At 49.7% G+C, this 19841-nt stretch overlaps 2 protein-coding genes across 10 annotated transcripts in view; one reads left to right on the plus strand and one right to left on the minus strand.

Moving 5' to 3' along the window:
* MAP2K1 (mitogen-activated protein kinase kinase 1) overlaps window positions 1–13966 on the plus strand; it is an 81129-nt gene extending 67163 nt beyond the window's left edge. The window contains exons 6-11 of the mRNA XM_082447549.1: window positions 4743–4867; window positions 7574–7775; window positions 9032–9096; window positions 11755–11816; window positions 12222–12267; window positions 12931–13966. Of these exons, the coding sequence (XP_082303675.1) occupies window positions 4743–4867; window positions 7574–7775; window positions 9032–9096; window positions 11755–11816; window positions 12222–12267; window positions 12931–13044 (614 nt within the window). The 3' untranslated portion in view covers window positions 13045–13966. The remainder of the gene's footprint in view (window positions 1–4742; window positions 4868–7573; window positions 7776–9031; window positions 9097–11754; window positions 11817–12221; window positions 12268–12930) is intronic.
* SNAPC5 (small nuclear RNA activating complex polypeptide 5) lies at window positions 580–19168 on the minus strand. Of its 9 annotated transcripts, none has more exons than XM_082448221.1 (4): window positions 18966–19150; window positions 17584–17673; window positions 16672–16814; window positions 580–2550 (listed from the first exon to the last, which is right to left on the minus strand). In XM_082448221.1, exons 1-3 carry the CDS (start codon window positions 19053–19055, stop codon window positions 16689–16691), a joined length of 306 nt encoding a protein of 101 aa, XP_082304347.1. In that variant the 5' UTR covers window positions 19056–19150; the 3' UTR covers window positions 580–2550; window positions 16672–16688. The 9 variants fall into 9 exon arrangements, 6 of the variants coding, with proteins under 6 accessions (XP_082304347.1, XP_082304346.1, XP_082304345.1 ...); XR_014259653.1 differs by lacking the exon at window positions 580–2550 and adding an exon at window positions 11508–11787 and having other exon boundaries at window positions 12645–16814; window positions 18966–19143; XM_082448220.1 differs by lacking the exon at window positions 580–2550 and adding an exon at window positions 11508–11787 and having other exon boundaries at window positions 18966–19146.
* Between the last annotated feature and the right edge of the window lie 673 nt (window positions 19169–19841).

Genomic DNA, 19841 nt, shown 5'->3' on the forward strand with positions numbered 1-19841 from the left:
AAAAGGCCTAGCATAGTAGGTGCTCAATGAATCAGAGCTGTTGTGTCTTCCGAGGTTGGTTGGCTTCTAATTTGTTGAATTCTGTCTCCCCTGGTGGTGACAGCCTGGACAGGAACAGGGACCTGTCCTTTTTACTCATAGCTCAGTGCAGGCACTTTATTAGTGTTTATAGAATAAACAAGTGACCCTGCTGAATTCTTTAATCCAAAGAGGAGTAGAAAATGCTTAGAAGTCGGGGTTTCCCTGGTGGCGCGGTGGTTAAGAATCCGCCTGCCAGTGCAGGGGACACGGGTTCGAGCCCTGGTCCGGGAAGATCCCACATGCCGCGGAGCAACTAAACCCGTGTGCCACTACTGAGCCTGCGCTTTAGAGCCTGTGAGCCACACTACTGAAGCCCACGCGCCTAGAGCCCATGCTCCGCAACAAGAGAAGCCACCGCAATGAGAAGCCCGTGCACCGCAACGAAGAGTAGCCCCCGCTCACCGCAGCTAGAGAAAGCCCGCGCACAGCAACAAAGACCCAACACAGCCAAAAATAAATAAATTAATTAATTTAAAAAAGAAACAAAATGCTCAGAAGTCAAGTTAATACCATGTGCTCATGGGGGAAATATCAGGAGGCTTTGAACAGTGGTTATTTCTGGTGCAGAAAATATCAGAGAAGAAAATACTTTCTTCCGCTTAGTTTTTTCATAACACCTCCTTAATCATTTTTGAAGAAGGAGGGTTTATCCATCTTCATTGTTGCAGAGCCGGGGCAGGATCTGGGTATCAAACCTTAGCATCTTGTAGGTTTCCGAGGGAAGCTTGTCAGCCTAGGAGCTCAGAGAGTGGTGGATGCTTGCTGCGGAATACAGAGTGTCCCACCACACGCTGGGGCTCCTCCCAGCCTCACTCGCCTAATATTGGAGGGTCAGAAAGAGAACCCAAGGCCTGAAGAGGCCTCTGGGAGTAGAGAGGGCTTGCGCCTGTGATGTGAACAACGTCTGAGGTTGCTGCTAGGGAAGATGTGGGAGGAAAAGCCCGATTAAACCTCCCAGGGCTCCAAAGCAGGGCAGTATTCCATGCTGGGAAGGGCACTCAAAAGAACCAGGCACCTGGATGTAGAGGTGAACGGGTGGGTGGGAAAGGAGGAGGTTTTAGGGGTGGGGACCAGCACAGAGAGGCAGGCGAGCCCCAGCCTGGGGAAGGTGGACACGGAGACGTGCTGCAGCAAGAAGTTGCAGAGGTGAGCAGGACAGCGGGCTTGGAAGGGCAGGCCGAGGGGCCTGGACTGTACTGCGAGGCAGCCTCTGTGCGGGGGCTGTCCCACGGGAGGAGTGCCGGTCACTGTGCGAGACAGGCTGGAGGAGGAGTTGCTGGGCACGGGAGCAGAGGAAGGAGAGGCGGTGATTGTGGGAAGCAAATGCAGGAGGCTGACAATTGGAGGAAACAATCTCCCTGGCCTTACCTGACCTCTTTTCTGCCCCTAGAGAAGAGCCCAACTTGGCCGGGGCTGCCAGGAAGGAGCATGTCCTGGCCTGGTAGCTCCAGCCACACGCTCTGGAGTGGAGTGGAGTGCCCAGGTCTCCATGCAACTTCTTGTCAGGCCTCCAGGGTCACCAGGAGGGGCCCTGTGTGTGCATCTGGCTTCCAGGATGGATGTGGTCCAAGCAGGGAGACCCCCCCTGAGGGTTTCCCTCTGCTCCGCTCTGGCCCCCACCCGCATGGATCTCTGCAGCCTCCCAGGCAGCGAAGTTCCCTGGGGCAGGTGGCGGAAGCAGGAGCCACAGCCAGGGAGGGAGGAAAGTGGCGTTATATAAGTTTGCAAAAAAGGAGGCTGGCTTGCCATGTGAATAGAAATCAGATACAAGGACTGTCACAGAGGCAGTGCAGCCACTCCTGAGCAGCAGCTGTGGCCCGGAGAGTGGTGTCTGAGCAGCAGGGGGGGAGTGAGGGAGTGGGTGTCTGGTGCTGTGAACTGCCTGTCTTAGAGGGCAACCTGTGAAAGAGTCATTTTTTGTGATCCTGTAACGTGTGTGCTATTTAAGTGCCCACAGTTCATTCGACTGATCCTGGACTCCATCTGGTGAGGTTGCGAGAGCTGGGACTGTTATCACTGCTTTACTGATACGTAGACCACAGACTACAGAAGCGAAGGGACTTGCTGAAGGCTGCACGTAGAGCAGGCGGCAGGGCCAGGATGTGAATACAGGTCCCCTGTCTCTGTAGCCAGTGCCACTCCTTTGCTTTATAACAAGGCCTAGCAGGTCATTTCTAAACAGGCCATGGGAACGTTGGAAGGTGAGGGAGCTCAGGGCTTCGTGGTCCAGTTGCAGGAAGGAAAGGCTGGGACGTTCTTCGGTGGAGGGAGGGGCTCGTGTTGGGGCGCCTCCCTGTGCCCAGCTGTTCCAGCTCCGGCCTGTTACTCAGCCTCACTTCGCACACACTGAACACCGGCCTCCGGGGTCAGGCATCTGTCCTCTGTTGGAGAAGGGTCACGGTGCTGTGGAGACGAGGACCAGGGGCTCCTCGGTGGGAAGTGTTTGTTGGGGCCGGTCCTAACACCAGGCTTGGGAAGAAACAAAGGAAAAGTTGGTTCCTGAGCTCCTGAAGTTTATAACCTCCCCGTGTGTTTGAAATAATTCTCCGGGAGGCCGAACGGTTCACCGCGTGACCTCACCCAGGTCATCGCTCCAGGGCCGTCCCTGCCCACAGGCCTTCCCTCGTCACCCTGTCACAGCAGCAGCCCCCTCACCGTCTGGGATCTTACCAGGTTTTGTTATTATTTTCTTCATGGACCTGAGACCACCTGATGCTGCACATTAGTTTGTTGGTTTGTTTAGTCTGTCTCCTCACACTAAAGTGTAAGCTTTGTGACAGTGGGAACTGGGTTAGTTTGCTGGCTGTTGTGTCCCAGGTACGTGCGTGGTGCTGGCACATAGCAGGAGCTCAGTGGACACGGGAATGAGTGATGTGGCAGCAGGGAGGGTGGGGAGAGGACAGGTCCAGGCATCACAAGGTCTGAGTTCTGGTTCCTGCTCTATCCAGTTTTTGCTGTGTGACCTCAGTCAAGTCCCTGGATCCCTTTGGGCCGTAGGCTTTTCGTCTCCACCATGAAGGGGAGGAACCAGATGCCCTGTAAGGCTGCTTCTGACGCCTGTGTTCTGAGAGTCTCTATATGAGAGACACGGGAGGTTGCCAAGGGGTTTGGAAAGATCTCGTATCCTGTGCTGTCGTGTCTTGTGACACGTTAAGGACTGGGTCTTAGAAAGACAGCACCCATGGTGCTGAGTGTGTGCATGTGTACACGGTGAGTTTATCTCCATTCATTCACAGGCATTTTGGAGCACCTCTTATGTGCCAGGTATTGTCCTGGCTCTGCAGTTGCAGGGGCGAGGCAGACAGCCAACATCCCTGCCCTGGTGGAGCCTGCGGTGGGTGGAGAGAGGCTAGAGCTGGCTGGGGGCTGTGGTTAGGACCTGACCCAGGCTGGGGATGATAACGGGCTGGGTGGAGGTGGGCAGGTGAAGGACTTACTGAGATATGAGAGGGTGATTTTTTTTTTTTTCAGTTTACCCTTGGAAAGATACTTAAATGGATCTGTTAGAAACTGTTTAAGGATAAATAAACACATTCCTATGAGTACTGAAGGGGAAAATAATAAAATGTTAATAGTGGCTCTGGTAGGTTGGAATTATGGGGGTTTCATTTTTTTCCTCTGGTTCTCCAGATGTCCTGTATAGTGTCTGTATTACTTCCGTCAAAGAGTCCCTGTCAGGGTTTACGATTTTGCTCCTGGGTGTGGCCTGCTCTTGAGCAGGTCTCATTGTTTGCTTTGCTGATGTCTGTCCACAAAGCCCTGGGGAACTTTACCAAGTCCCAGCCTCAGTAAGTGAGAATTCTTGGCTCTGCTCTGCCTGCTTCACGGGGCAGTTGTCTGAATCAGAGGAGATGGTAAAAGAAAAACATTTGGAAATTCACCTCTTGGCAGAGGGAAGGGCCAGTGGACTAATACTGGTGATGGGAGCCAGGGCGGGCCTCGGGGATGGTCCGAGTGCAGGGAAGGGGAATGGGGCTGGTGCTGGGGGCACCGCCTTGACCCTGAGGAGCAGCCTTCGGGCCTCCCTAGTTCTCTGGCCCTGGTAGCAAGAAACTCTCCCTAACAGGTAGATGCAGCTGAGCAGGCTGTTAGGGATGTGACTTAAGTGAAAGAGAATCAAAAGTTGGCTCCCAGCCCCTGGCACGCACATTTATAAAACCCACATGCTCTGTGCATGAGGTCAATAATAGGAGTTCCTGCCTCCATCCCATCCTCCTTTAGTCTTTGGTCTGTAGCCTCAGCAAGCATCAGGTCTTATTATGTCTTCCTACATTATGATCCGGCGGCAGATGTTGTGTCTTGCCAACAGGGGCAGTTGAAGCAACAGACCTTGAAATCTTGATTATTCATGGTAACTGACTCCTTCCTGTGGGTCATCTGGCCCAGTCTGGGTTCTCAAAGAGTGGAAAACACTGGCTTTCTGTCCCGCTTCTACAGCAGCTTGTCATTCCTCTGCTGACAGCCCTTCCTCGAACCCTGAACGAAGGGGAATAAGGGGCCTTGGTGTCCAGTGCTCCTAAGCCAAGGGCTGGCTCTGTGATGGGGGCTGGGGTGTGTCGTGGCATTCGTGGTCAGGGCTGGTCGGTCTGGGGAGCGCTGACCTTCCCCTTCCCAACCTACCTGTGTCAATTCTCTACTTTTCTGTTTTCTTTTCCCTACAGATGTCAAGCCTTCCAACATCCTAGTGAACTCCCGTGGGGAGATCAAGCTTTGTGACTTTGGGGTCAGCGGGCAGCTCATCGACTCCATGGCCAACTCCTTCGTGGGCACAAGGTCCTACATGTCGGTATGAGCACCTCGTTCCATTTTTCCAGCTTCTTATCTAATCGGGAATAGGAGCCAAGTGGGTGCCTTCCCCTATGGAGCCAGACCCTTGTGCTTGGGTGATGGAGGTGGGTGAGAAAGAACGAGGGGTGAGGCATTGTGGTCCCTTCCCTGAGGAGATCAAAGTCTGATGGGGAGATGGTCTTGGCCTTTCACAGGCCTTGGAGCATGGTTGGGGCCCTGGGGCCCTGACTCAGTGGAAGAGATAGTAGGATCACAGCTTCAGCTCTCACTGGCACTTGGATGTTTCCCAGAGCTTGGCTTCCATTCTGAAGACACTGAGCTCCAGCTACCCTCAGGACCTCTGCCTGATCGTCTTTTGACCCTCAGACTGACATGTCCAGACATGTCCCCACCCCAGATTGCCCCACCATTTCCATTAGCAGTAAATTGCATCACTGTTTCCTTAGTTTTTCAAGGTAGAAACCTGAGCATCAGCCTTTAACCTCTCTTCCCAGCTCCCCATCCTTTTAGCATCTAGCAACCCCCAACTCCTGTGAGTCTATTCAGAATTGTCTCCCCAGTCCAGCCTCTTCTCTCCCTCCTCACTGCATGTCTCCCAGTTACCTGCCCATCTCTCACCACGGCACACCTACCTGGTCCCCTGGCTGGAGTCTAGTTCAGCTGACAGCCTGAGGTCACTGAGGTGTTTCCTGCTTCCAGCCCTGCTGGCTTCCACCGCGCCCAGGGATGACACTGGCATGTTCTCTTCCTTCCCCCATACAACCAGCTCCCTGCGGGGCAGGGATAGGGCCGGAGGTGTCTCTGTTGTCCCAAGGGTCTGGCTTGGCACCTGGCACACTGTAGATGCTCAGGGAATTCTTGGCAAGTGAGTGAATGTTTGGTTGACTGAACGGGTGGGTAAATGGCTAACATGCTCACGAGAAGGATTCAGAAAGGGGAGACGTGGCTCTGGGTGAGTGCTGACCAGGGCAGAGTAGAGGCGCGTTAGTTGGAGTGAGTGGGAGGCCTTCGTGGAGGTGGAAGGAGGGGCCGGCACGGGGGCTCAGGGCATCTTAGCACATTGTGTTTTATGTATAGTCTTCAAGGACTTTCATATCCTGGAGTGATGATCCTCTCTGATCTATATGGTTGTCCCATGAAGTAAAGATTAGTGTACCCATTTTAGAGATGAGGAAGTCTAGACTCAGGGAGGTGAAGTGACCTGCCCACTTCACCTTGCAGAGCCGGCGTTGAAAGCCAGGCCTCCTTGCCGGTCAGTCCCCCTTTGCACTGCAGGCTCTCACTTGCCTCTTAGGTAAGATTTGGCAGCTGCTCCTGGCCTCCCTGTGTGGAAGGTCCTGCTCACACCCTCATTCCTTCTTGTCTGTCCTCTGCCCACACTGTGATTCCAGCCACTGGTAACATGACTCACCTGGCGCTGACCCACATCGCCACCCCCTCCATTCCAGTGGCTAAAGGCATGAAGCCCATCAGCTCTTCAGCTTCTTCCCTAAATGTCTAAAAACTGAGCAGCTAGCACCCTGGGCTACTCAACTGCCAACTATCGAGTTCAAAATCAATTAACAGGCCCTGGAACTTATATTGATCCAGGGTTTAGTGGTTTGGGTTTTTGTGGTTACATGGTCAGTTCCAAAATAGTTCCGTGTTGGGGTTAGTGAAAAATCCTATGGGTGAAATGAATTTGATGTCTAAATAAGTGCATGATGGTCAGAATAAAGATTTTTTTTTTTGGTAGGGTTCTTGAAATACATGTACTATTTCAATTAATGCTCAATAAAAATAATGCTTTATATAGCACTATATATAATATTTCTTTCTCTTTGACTGTTCTCACCAATAACAACTCATATTTGCATAACATTTTGCAGCATCTACCATACATTTTCATTTGATTTGACCTTTTCAGTGCCCTAGTTAGCAGAGCAGGTATTTTGTTATGTTGCTACTATCATCATTAGCCCCATTTTGTTATGTTGTTACTATCATCATTAGCCCCATTTCACTAGCCCCAGGACACTGAGGCTCAGGATCACCTAGCTTGTAAGTCCCATACTTGGGACTTGAACCCAGATCCTTTGCCTTTTCTACTCTTTGATGTTGCCCAAGAACAGTGAGTTAGTGGCAAAGCTGGTCTTAGAACTCAGCTTTCCTTACTCTCAAGGCCAGTGTTCTTTCTACCCACTGATACCTCATTCATGACCCATGTTCCAGAAGCTTCATGTTTTTGGACTCAGGACTCAAGATGAGCCTCTCATGCTGGGCTTTGGATAAGCTGTCCTGCCCATGCAAGACAGTGACCAGGATGAGCAAAGCTGGAGCCACAGCTGAAGCTTAGCCAGGGCCCAGCTGGGTAGGATGCTGTTAGTTCAGGGCAGGTTATAGGGGAGACAGCAGTTAGGAGTCAGACCCACTGGAGCCAGCTAGGATTTGGTAATTACAGCATTTGGGGGCAGGTGGGAAGCCAAATTGAAGAGGTTAGTGGAGGTCCTGAAACAGGATGTGAGCTCTGGAGAGGAAGGGGCAGAAGGTAAAATGCATAAGTAGACCCAGGGCTGGGACCAAGCAGGGCAGCCCTGCACTCTCTTGCAGTGCAAGCAAGCCTCAAAGGGGCAGGAAGCCCCAGGTATTCATGAGGACTCACCATCCCTCTTATGCGTGGGCCAAGCTAGCTCACAGGTGATAAATGTGTCTATCTCTCCTGCAGCCAGAAAGACTCCAGGGGACTCATTACTCGGTGCAGTCGGACATCTGGAGCATGGGGCTCTCTCTGGTTGAGATGGCGGTCGGGAGGTATCCCATCCCTCCTCCAGATGCCAAGGAGCTGGAGCTGATGTTTGGGTGCCAGGTGGAGGGAGATGCGGCTGAGACACCGCCCCGGCCAAGGACTCCCGGAAGGCCCCTCAGCTGTGAGTGGCCTGGTGTGGCCCCAGCTTGGCCTGTGGGTGGTCTTTTGCTGTCAGGGGTTTCTGGAGGGCTGATTCTCTGTCTCTGGAGCCAGGCTGGAGCATGGGTCTCCAGGTGTAGGAAATTATTATTAACAACTTCCTACCATTTGTTGAGTGCCCACTGTGTTCCTGGTACTGCGCTTAGTATTTTATATGTATTATCTAATTTTAAAAATCATGACTTTGTTTTAGGTAGATTTTTAAAAAATTGAGATAAAATTAACATAACATAAAACGCACATTTTAAAATGTACAGTTCAGTGGTTTTTAGTATATTCCTCCATGTTGTACAACCATCACCACTATGTAAGTCAAGAACATTTCCATCACCCCAGAAAGAAACCATCTCCATTAGCAATCACTCCCAGCTGCCCCACCCTGGCCCCCGGGCAATCACCAGTCTACTTTCTATCTCCACAGATTTGCCTAGCGTTGTCTGATTTTAATAGCAGTCGTGTGTGAGCACTACTCTAATTTCCATTTTAGGTGTGAGGAAACTGAGGCACAGAGTGCTTGACTCGCCACGTGCATTTATTTGTAAGTGGCCAAGTCTGACTCTGAGGTGGTAAGCACTGCGTAGCACTGCCTGCCTTTCTGAACTGTGAAGGAAACCTGGTATTGGAAGATCCTGGCCCAGCTCTCATCTTCTGATGTAGCTCCTGCTAGGGCATTCCTGTCTGACCAGGGAGACCTGGTCTTTACCTCCATGAGGCCCACATGGGAGAGGGCATGCATGAAAGGAGAAACAGGAGGGGGCAGGGGTAGCCGATGGCGGGTTGTTTGCAGGGGCTGGTGGCTGTGGCCCCAGAGAGCCAAGAGGAAGACACCCAAGTTCAGGGAACATGAAAACTAAATCCTTTAGAGTTATTTAGTTATTATCTCATTTGCTCCTCTTTCAGTGTAAGGAAGGGGAGAAAGGCGGACATAATTTTTACCCATCTCTACAAAACTCAAAATGAGGCTCAGTGGTCAGCTGATTTACCTAAGGTCACAAATCTTGGATGCGGCAGAGCCCAGACTCCGACCCTGGTCAGCTGACTCCGTGGCTTTGGCTGGTCCCCTCTGTGTTCAGGCCTTATCTGTGGCTCTTCTGTCTCTCTTTATCATCCACGACTCTGTTCTAGTCACTAGGGTCCATGCCCACCCCTAGCCTCATATTGGCAAATAACCTTCTGTTTCTGAGAAGTGTTTTCTTTTTTCTTTTATAAAATCTGTAGCTTATGGATTGGACAGCCGACCTCCCATGGCAATTTTTGAGTTGTTGGATTACATAGTCAATGAGGTAAGGTACTGCATGGCTTCTTTGACCTTGGAATTTATTTGCTCCTCTTAAGAAAAAACTCACAGTTGATTTGTCTGGGAAACCTCCGAACTGTTCCCACAGTATGGGCTGCCCGGGCTCCAGGATTCGTGTGTCCTGGTTTGTGCGTCATCCTGGAATTGAGTGGCTGGTCTAGAGGCTGCAGAAGTCCCTTCCCCAGGAACATCTTCATGCAGCTCTGAGTCCCTCCTCCTCTCTCAGATTCAGGAGCCTCCACCTGCCCATTTACATTCTCATCCTTCAGTCACCAGGCATTTCCTTTTTTTCAGCTAGCGTTTCTTGTGCACTTACTATGTGCTAAGCACTGTGGGGTGGCGGTAGGAGTGAGATGGGGATCCACAAATGGAAAAACAGTCTCAGGTCTTAAAGACTGTTAGATTGTGTAGGGGAGGCAAGGCAAATGCATGTGTAACTGCAATATGTGGTTTTCTCCATATAAAGCAATGAACATAAAAAGTGACAGTGCAGAAGGAGCTATGGAAAATATTCACTATTAGTTGTGTGCAAAAAGCAGATTATAAAATAGTATGTATACTATGATTGGTTCTTTAAAGAAATCTATGTGCGCATGTATGTGCACATAAAGCCTGGAAAGTAATATGATACAGTGATTATCTTGAAGTGATGGAATAACAGGTGATTCAATTGCTGCTGGCTAACTTTAATACAAAGAAGATATATTATTTGTGAACTATATATACCAGTATGTTTAAATGTAAAAAGGATCAAGGAAGGGACTGACAGGTATTCATCAGTTTGGGTTTGGGGGAGCGGGAAGCTAGGACTAGCACCATGGCTGCTCAGAGGAGGGTGGGGCAGGGCTGGAGGAGCTCGACGGCAGGACAGGATTTCAGATGATTAAGGAAGGCCAGCACTCTCGGCGTCCGGAGCAGCATGGGTAGAGGAAGAGGAGGGTCTAGCTCTGACCTGTTTGGGAGGCAGCTGGAGGCCTCCCACTCGGCTGAGGTGCATGGTAAAGGGCATCACCCCATTTTCTTCTTCCCTGAGACTAGTGGAGTTTCATGCTTTCTTACTGCTCTCTAAAACCAGACCCCCAAAGGCTCAGATAGGTCCCCTTGTTCATTACAAACTCAGCGGGGAAAATCCTGGCTCACCCCAGCAGTTAAAAAATCACTGTCACTGGTTCACAGTCTACTGGAGAGCTTAGTTCAGCTCTCTTTACTGCCTGGCTGCACAGCTTTATGCTAAGCACTGTGGGACACAGGAAGTTCGGGATCTGATCTAGGCTGCTTAAGGACTCAAGGGAGGCAGAATGTGTTGCATTTGTGTTAGGAGAGCCATCCTCTCCTGCTGGGACCTAAACTGGGTCGTGCTGGGTGGGAGCCACATTAAGGGAAGGGACGGCTGAGGTCAAATAGTTGCCAGTCACCTAGTGTGCACCGATTTCTTAGATATTTTCACATTCATTTTCCTGCTGAGTGCTCCAGGCACTGCTCAGGTGGGCCAGGCTGGTTTTGTTTTCCTTTTCATACAGCTAAGGAAACAGGCTCCAAGATGAAAAGCAGCTCAGGCTCGTCCCACCTAGCGCTCTTCCTTCCTTCCCACCTACTCCTCTCAGCCCCCATCCTACCTCCCAGGAGGCTGGGCTGCACCTCACACTCTGCTGGCACACAGCCCCTCCCTCGCCTGGCCTCTCCCTTGAATAGTCCCTTCAGCCCCCCTCAGCACCGTGGGCCCCGAAAGCTGGGTTTTAGTCCATGACCTAGGATCAGGCTTATTCACCTGCTGTTCTGATAAGGCGTTCAGGGGAAGAGGAGGAGTAGGCTGGACTCCTCTGGTAATGTTAGTGTTTGATTTTTAGTCTCCAATCACCTGTTGACTTGGGTTACACATCGGAGCAGTGTCTGGGGAGTCAGCTCCCAGGAAGCTGCACAGCTCCCCAGTACGGGTCACAAGAAGGGTGGGTGCCATTTCCTGGGGCTGTGTGGTGCATGAGCAGGGTGCCCCAGGGCCTTGCCCTGTGTGATCTCCACCATACACCCTGGAAAGACAAGGGCTACTGCCAGTGTGCTCGCTCTGATGCCTGCAAACACCCTCATTCCTGCAGTGAGTGTGTAGGTAACATTCTTCCAGACCCAGCTCTCTGCCAGTTAATGTTTTTTTAACCTTTGTGTGCTCCTTCAGAGCTCAGGAGGGATAAACATTTTATTATTTAGCCAGCCTCACAGGTGCTGTCCGGGCTGGACTATGCCTAGTGGTTTGCATATCCCCCTAGCTGCTGCTCCTAGTAATTGATGGTTCTGTTTCCCTGCCACACTCCAAGATGTACAGTGGTAGAGCCTCAGAGCTAAAAAGGGCCCCAGGGATTGTTAAGCCCAACCTCCTCGTTTCACAGAAGGGTCATCTGAGGCTCAGAGAGGAACAGTGATTTATTCAGTCACTAGACAAGTGAGTGCTCAGAACACTGACTTGGCCCCAGTTCTGACTGGTTTGAGATTGATGGTTCCAACACGGTAACCCGGTAGCAGCCATTGGCCTCTCACCCCTGTCTTTCCTTGACTGGATAAGGGCAGCACTGCCCAGAGGTGGGAGTGGGGAAGGGAGAGGTGGGTGGAGCAGGACACCGGGCATTTCCTATGTCTTCACATGTACTTGCAGCCTCCTCCAAAGTTGCCCAGTGGAGTATTCAGTCTGGAATTTCAAGATTTTGTGAATAAATGGTAAGTCACCTCCTGTTCTCTGAAAGTACTTTGGTTTTGTCAGGCTCCCCATCCATCTTGGAGAGCACAGCTTTGCCCTTTACCCTTTAGCTGCTGCCCTTCTTCCAGAGTGCTAGGACTTAGGTGACCTATCTGACTGTAGCAGTGGGCAAAACAGCTGCTGCGCTCAGCACTTACTGTAAAGGGACTGGCATATTGCCTTTTGGCCTTAGTTTAATTCAACAAGCGTTTATTAACCTGCTGTGGGCGTGACACTCTGCTAAGAACAGGAAGGTGGGTAAGGCTTAGGCACTCTTCCTCAGAGCCTATGGGGTGTGGGGAGGACGGGCATGCATGCACACGTAAGTAATCTGAGTTAGAACCAGTGCCAAGCAAGAGCTCTCACACTGTCTTTCTTCCTTTAAGCTTAATAAAAAACCCTGCAGAGAGAGCAGATTTGAAGCAACTCATGGTAAGTCATTTATTTCAGATTCTTACACTGCCACCTGCTTACTCATTTGTTCTCCTCTGTCAGTCATCTATCCAGTACTTCCCGAGCCCATACCCTGCTCTGCCTTGACCACTGTAGTCCAGCTGATCAGGGGCCTGCAGGATACCCAACATATCTCCCCAGTCCTCCTATCAGTTTAATGGAAAAGCCAGGATGACCCTGCAGCCAGAGGGAGTCCAGGGAAAGAAAGGGCCAGCCCGCCCCTGCAAGGGGACAGGGCCTCTTCGTAGTACTGACTGGCTTATCTTAGATTCAGTCCCCTCACCAAGTAACTTTACTTGTCTCCTACGTGGTGGTGGTGGTAGGAGGAGTGGGATACTGTAAATGTCTGAACTCACATGCCATGTAGAGCCTGGTCAGCGTAGCATGCGCTCTCAAGTTCATCAGTTCCTTTGTTCCTTTAACAAGTCTGCGAGGCACTGCAGGCAGAGCTGCTGTCTCCATTTCAGAGAGAGCGGGCTTGGGGAAGGGTAAGACCAGCAGAGCCGGGGCTTTAGGCCTGCAACCGGCCAAGGGCAGGCTCCCAGAGCACCTTCCAAACGCAGCACAACCTCCAGACCCAGGACTCTTGAATTTCCCTCCTTGGTTTTTAAATACACTTTCTGTCCATCTCCTCACACACAGGTTCATGCTTTTATCAAGAGATCTGATGCTGAGGAAGTGGATTTTGCAGGTTGGCTCTGCTCCACCATCGGCCTTAACCAGCCCAGCACACCCACCCACGCGGCTGGCATCTAAGCATTGGGGAAGCAGCCGAGTCCTCTGCGCAGTGGCATGCCATGTTGCTTCTGGGCCTCCTTCCCATGCCTGTCTCTGTTCAGATGTGCATTTCACCTACGACAAAGGATGAAGAACACAGCATGTGCCAAAATTCTACTCGTGTCATTTTCAATATTATCATCTTTATTCTTATTACTATTGTTATTCCCCTAAGTGGACTGGCTTTGTGCTTGGGGCTATTTTTGTGTATGCTGATGATCAAAACGTGCAATGTTGAACTACAGTGAAACTTTGGTGACTGTTGGGTAGTCATTCTTACTGAAAACTGCACTGCTCTCCCACACCGTGACTGGCTGGCTGCCTGTATTTTCGGGATTCTTTGACACTTGGTGGTACTTCATTCTTGCCAGGCTTACCTTCCTTCCAACTGAGTAGGAAGGTGCCTTGTAAGATCCTTCACAGGCAGTGCATGTGAAGCATGCTTTGCTGCTATGAAAATGAGCATCAGAAAGTGTGTATCATGTTATTTCATTATGTTTTTGCTTTTAGTGTAGAATTCAGCAATTTCCATCAAAATCTAGCCAGAGCCCTTCACTGCCATGATAGCTGGGGCGAACCAGTCTGTCTACTGTGATGATCTGTAGACTTCTGGTTGTATTTCTGTATTTATTTTTAAATATACCGTGTGGGATATTTAGTGCTATGTCTCTTTAAGTTTAGATTAGTGTTTCTAAAATGGTGGAGTTACTCTGAATGTTACAAATGGATCAAGGCATTAACGTGTATGAGATTTATCTTTCCCCAAATCCAAGTACTGATGCTATTGTAAACAACAGTGTGTATAGTGCCTAAAAACTGTATGGAAATCCTTTTACCATTTTAATCCAGATGTTTAACAAATCTAATCTCTTATTCTAATAAATATACTATCAAATTCAAAGGGTGAAAGATATTTCTACTTCTGTGGAGGGATTTTCAATGTCTGTAGTACACAAGAAATCAAAAGATTTAGCAGCCACGCATTACTGAGAGGGAAAAGGCAAAGACAGGAAGGAGGCTGGAAGGCGGAAATACCACACTGAGGACAAGTTCAGTGCTTTGGACTAATGGGGCTTCCTGTAATTCTAATCTTTGGACTTTGTCCAGTTCTTCTCATCAAGCACCCTTATCTTTCAACCACTTTTCCTGTGGACCTGTGAAAAGATCCCACTGATTCCTTCCGTCTTTCTTTTTATACAAGGTTAAAACAGCAGGTGGGGGTAGGATTGGGGGGCGGCCGGTGCCTGACTGGCACTGGAGCCTCCACCCGGGCCTGTGCCGTGCTGCTTTGCTCCACTGAGCAATGGCTTCCCTTCTCTCTCCAGTTACACCTGAGACACCTTCCTGGAGAGGAGACAAGTGCCTGGCACTGGGTTTGTCGTGACTGTGGGGCGGGAGTGAAGCCAAAGAAAACGAAGCTATGTCCCAATTGGCCACCCTTCTTTCTTTGAAAAGTAACTTTTGAGATTTAGGTTTTATGTGAGGCTGCCTTCCCTCATTTTCTTCGAGAGGGCAGATGATAGAAAACCAAAATAAATATATATTTAACAATAAAAGGCCTATTTCATTTTCAAATTAAAAAACAGAACTTCTTAGGTAAATCTCCTGAGTAGGTAGTTCCACTCTAGATCTACCAGAGCCTGAGATACAGCCAGGATTTTAAAAACTGGTCAGTGCTATATATACACGGCTGCCTCAGCCAGTCATTTTTTTTTCTCACTGCGAGGCTAACATCTGTTCTAAGTCAACAGCCTAACTTACATGTTTTCAATATACAAACATGCAGATGAGGTTTAAGACCCACACCCTACTCACACCCAGGGTCTTTTCCTAACAGAGAGGATGTCATCACCACTGAGAATGTCTCAAAGTGTGCCAACTAATGAATGGGGTAACCTGGTGTCTAAAACCTGGATCTGAACACTTTCAAGGTCAATATCTTTTGAGGGGTGTTTTAAATCCTCTATTCACATCCAAAGGTATTTCATTTTGAGAGTCAAAAAGATTTCTTCCTAGTACTTTTCACCAAGAATGATCTAATTCTCAAGAATGATGTTCCCTACATCACTCTTGCTGTGTTTTTTGAGTTCCTCAGGCCAAATTCCTTCCTCAAACTTCCTTACTGAGACATCAATAATAGTTGGATTTGTGTTTTTTTTCCAGCCGCCGCACGGCTTGCAGGATCTTAGTTCCCCCACCAGGGAATGAACCCGGGCCCTCGGCAGTGAAAGTGCAGAGTCCTAACCACTAGACCGCCAGGGAGTGAAAGTGCGGAGTCCTAACCACTAGACCGCCAGGGAATTGCCAATAGTTGGATTTTTAAAGGATACCTTGTGAGTGTCTCACAAGGACCTGTGAAACTGCTAGAGCAGGTATGAGTACTCTCATTTTATAGATGGGAAAGTGAGCTGCAAAGGTGAAAAGCAAGCAACCAGTTGGTGGTCAAGCTAGAATTCATACCCAACTTTTCTAGCTCTTAAAAACCCACGCTCATATTTTAAGTTAGACCCCAAAATGTGTACCTTGATGCTTTTTGTTGCAAAATAATTTTCACACTGTATTTTCCGAGAAACATGCTCATTTAAACTTCTGGCTACTTCCTGTAAGAGTAGCTCAAAATAACTTTAACGAAATATTAACAAATATGTCTGTGCTCTCTCTGGAACAGTTATGTAAGGAGCTGTGCTTGAGGAGGCTGTGTTTTGTTTGGCTTTTCTGGGCAGGGCCAATTACTTTTATAAAATTAAGCAACTACTTGTCTGTATATTCAGTGGAAAAGGGACAGTACGCAGAAATGAATCTCAACTTCAAATACGAAGTTTAACAACTCTTATTCTGTAACTATCATCTCTTTATTACAAAATCCAACCTCCCAAGCCTAGTGATCCTTCTTCAATGGCACATTTCCTAAATCCAGAAATGGGTTTTCAACCATCCTACTGTATCGTTCACCCAAGAGGAACTGACCCTCTTCTCTGTTTCTGTCTGGAAAGCAGCAAGCTGCCTGACGACTATTTATCTTTATTTCTAAGCACATTTTACCACAGTGATGTCTCAACCTAGATGTGGTGACAGCCACACAAAGCATGTTAGTAGGCAGTTTTACGATGTCACGGAGAGGTGGCAACAGCTTGTGCTCTCAAGTGGCCCTCTGTCCTCTTTTTCATCTTTCTCTCCCACAGTGGCCTTGCTCTGCTCACAAGGGTTCAATGGCATGCAAACAGTTTTTAATTGGTTTTCTTAAAAGAGGCATTGATTGGAAAGGCTTGCTTGTATTTAAACTCTGCCCTTTTTGCGAATGCCAGACCTTCTCAATAGCATTTCAGAGGAAGTTTCTGGTTTTGAACACAATTACTGAATCTGACCAGAATATAAACACAGCACCACCCATATTGCTCAATATTGAAACACTGCATCTCTGCTTTTCTGTATGTCATAATTTTGGTTAAAGCACTCTGAAACTTGAGTTATTGATGGAACCATTTTTACAACTACACATCCTCCTAAAGTTCTTGCTTCCTTTTAAAGGAGGCCACAGGGCCCATGGCAAGAATTCTTTGAAGAGAGAAAGTTCCTGAGGCTTAGAACTTAACTCCTATGACTAACCCTGGCTCTTCTCCCCTTCAGGAATCGGATTCTTCTTCCTCCTCCTCCTCCTCCTCCTCTTCTTCTGGCACATGGCTCCTTGTGCTCAACTCCAGTGCAGTCTGGTTGATTGATGCTTCATTGTCTACATGCACCAACATCTGCTTTAGTCAAGGACACATTATGGATTAGTAGGAAGAACACTGGCCTCAAAACAAATTAATGTTTTCAAATAAAATCTCAACTGCATATTCATCCGCAATATTTATCACTAAGAACTGTGGCCAGTTTCCTATTTCTCCAAATTCTACCCTGACCCCCCAACCCCCATTGCCAAAATGGGAGCAGAGTAAATGCCCTAGATTTGATAGACTATTACCTGATTTACAAACATGGTTTTTACATAAGAATTATGCTGGCTTAGATGTGCTGCTTTCCAATAGTTTTAAAGGCTTAACACGCATCTGGGAGAACTGTTCAAATATGGTATATTTATAGAAGATGATTTTCCTGAGCGCATTTGGTGAGAGAAGGATATGATGAGGGCAAGAACTCATTTTTTAGCACTAGGCTTTGTAGTTGCAGCCACACTCTATTTTTAAATCCCAAGCTTGCTTATTCACAGAACAGGAAGAGTTTTGACATCTTCCTGCAAAAATCTTCACACTCTTCCCAGTTCACTGGAGTGACTAGAGAAAGTGGATGAATAGGAAGGTCGAGGCAATATAAAAGTACAGTCAACCACAGTGTAGCTAGCTGGTAGATGTTCCCTGTTTAAAACAGTAATATAGACAAGCCAGTTCATTAAACTAGAAAGTTCTTATCAGCACTTCCCAGAGTCCTTTGGGCTTGATAATGTAATTTACAATTTTTGATGGCTAAGCAGCGTAAGAGCAGAATGGACTCCCCGGGCCCACACTTGATTAAGCTTACATCATGTGACTGTTCAGGCGCAGGTTGAGAAGACGGCATCTCATCTTCTCTTCTAGAACTAATCATTGACTGGAGGGCCAGTTCTTCAACCTAGAAAAGAAGAGTCAAGGACACTTTCCTTACTATGTCACTGGGCTACTGATGTAGGTGAGATGTATTGAGCACGCTGTAAGCGGTGGGCATCATGAGAAGAAGTGAAAACAGGGTAATAAGCTCTGTGAAGCTCCAGAGGAAAGGGTGGGGCTCCTCGAGCTTTCCCCGCCTGTTAAGGAAACAGCACGGAAAGCTTCCAGCCCCTTTCTCCTAGGGTGAACAGGTGTTCCAGCTGAGCCGAGGCTTCCACTCGCCCAGACCTAGCAGCCCAGGGGAGAAAACACAAGCATGCCCTTAAAAAAGCCAGATGTCTTCTGATTCCACACACCCGAGCTTGTCTATCCCGTAATAAAAAGGCGAAGGCAGGAAGACTGGAAAATGGGAGCGTTTCCCGGAGCGCAAAGGAATCTAGGCTCTGGCCGCGGCCATCGTCAGCACGCTCACGTTAGGCACTGGTACAGGCACTGCGGTGATGTCAGAACACAAAAAAGTGCAGGCCATTACATGTACCCTAAGGGAAAGCGCACTGTTTTCATAGGTCGCAGGTGGACAGTGCTTCTCGGTTTACAAAGAGCCTTCATAACCCTCATCTCACTTGGATTTAGAGAGCCTGGAAGTGCCGAGCAGGAATTAGCAGGAGCGTCTCACTGAGGCTGAAGGGGGTGACTTCCGCAGAGGCCTGGGAACTGGCGCTGATGGGTTTCAATCTCGACTCCTCGTCAAGGCCGTGGAGTCGGTAACAGCTCCGGGGTGAAGAGCTACCGGGAACTACTTTGTGGCCAGTCTCTTCTCGCAGGGCCTTACCGTCTCCCTTCGCAGAGTGGGCGCATCCGCCAGCCGGTCGGCTTTGCGAGACTAGAGCTGTATCAAGCGACCATACTAGGTAGTAAAGAGACTAGGGGCTCGGAAGGGGAGGCCGGTGGGGGGCAGGGGCGGCCTAGGCGAGCCTGCGGGAGGTCTCCCTTCCTCAGCGCGTGGTGCGGCGCCCGCGTTTCCGGGGCTGCAGGGGTCCGGTGTGTGCCTGGGACGGGGCGGGACTCGCCGAACTGATTGCTGAGTCTCAGCCCAGACCTGCGGGATCAAGATTCTTAGAGGGGTGGACCCATAATCTCAAATCCAGCCCCCCAGGTGCCGGTAAGCCACCAGGTCCAGCCGCGACGGCCGGGTGAGGAAGGGCTAACCGGCGGCACCAGGCGGGCGCCGCAGACGCCTGGGCTCCGCGGAGAGCCGGGCGGCCCACGGCGCCGAGGCGACGGAACGGAGGAGCGGAGTGGGGGGCGCAGGGTTACCTTGAGCCGGTTCAGCTGGTCGTGCAGGGCCGCTTTCAAGCGGAGCAGCGTCTCCTCCTCCTTGCGCAGCTCCTGAAGCCGGCTCAACATCGCGCGTCTTCACGCCGGCGGCCGGCCGGGCACTCGCCGATGACGCCATCTCCGCGCCGCGCTACCGGAAACGGAAGGCGGGCCGGGCGGGGCTGGCGGCACGTTGGGGCGGGGCGGCCGCTTCCCCGCGGACCAGCTCGGCCCACGGACGAAGTGGGGTTTTAAACCAAAAGCCTAGACTCTAATGATGAGGATTCCTAAGGCAAAGGGCGTTGGAGCTGTAAAGGACCTGGAGATAAAAATGGTCAGATAGCATGTGTCAAGTGCTTCAGTTGAACAGCACTGTTAACACCCTTCCACTGGTGTTGCGTCAGGCGGCTGCTTTCGCTTCCCCAAACCTGCAGACGCGTTTAAGGCAGGGACTATTGCCAGCATATAGTACATGGTACAGGAGCCCTACTGTGTTGGAGGTCCAGGCAGGCGAGGATTCCCAGTCACATGAAAGGGGTTTCCCAGGAGAACTGCGCAAATTCAAGTGTGCAAGACAACGGTGTTTCAACAAATTGGACGGTATTTTTTCATGCTAAGGAACTGAGATTTCTTGAGCTATGAATGCAGGGATAGACTGCCAGCGGGAACAAAGCCAGATGCAAAACAAGACCCTGACATGACAAAATAGGGAAGGACGAACGTTTGGGTACATTCTCTGCACTAGCATGCTCGGTCAACATATTCACGCCTACTAAAACACACAAGTGGTTGTGAAAAAAGCTCCTAGCACTTTTCATACCAAGGGTCCAAATATCAAAAAGGTGGCAAGCATTCCCTCCATCAACTATTCTAACC

The sequence above is a fragment of the Balaenoptera physalus genome (assembly GCF_965194825.1).
Source record: "Balaenoptera physalus genome assembly, chromosome: 2".
NCBI classification, from domain to species: domain Eukaryota; kingdom Metazoa; phylum Chordata; class Mammalia; order Artiodactyla; family Balaenopteridae; genus Balaenoptera; species Balaenoptera physalus.

Bases quoted from the DNA above. Each gene is read 5' to 3' on its own strand.
- SNAPC5 (XM_082448221.1), bottom strand. From the start codon at position 19,055: ATGTTGAGCCGGCTTCAGGAGCTGCGCAAGGAGGAGGAGACGCTGCTC. The intron at 17,674-18,965 runs GTAACCCTGCGC...CTTCTTTTCTAG, and splicing joins ACCAGCTGAACCGGCTCAAG to GTTGAAGAACTGGCCCTCCA. The intron at 16,815-17,583 runs GTAAGCTTAATC...CCTTGACTAAAG, and splicing joins CGCCTGAACAGTCACATGAT to CAGATGTTGGTGCATGTAGA.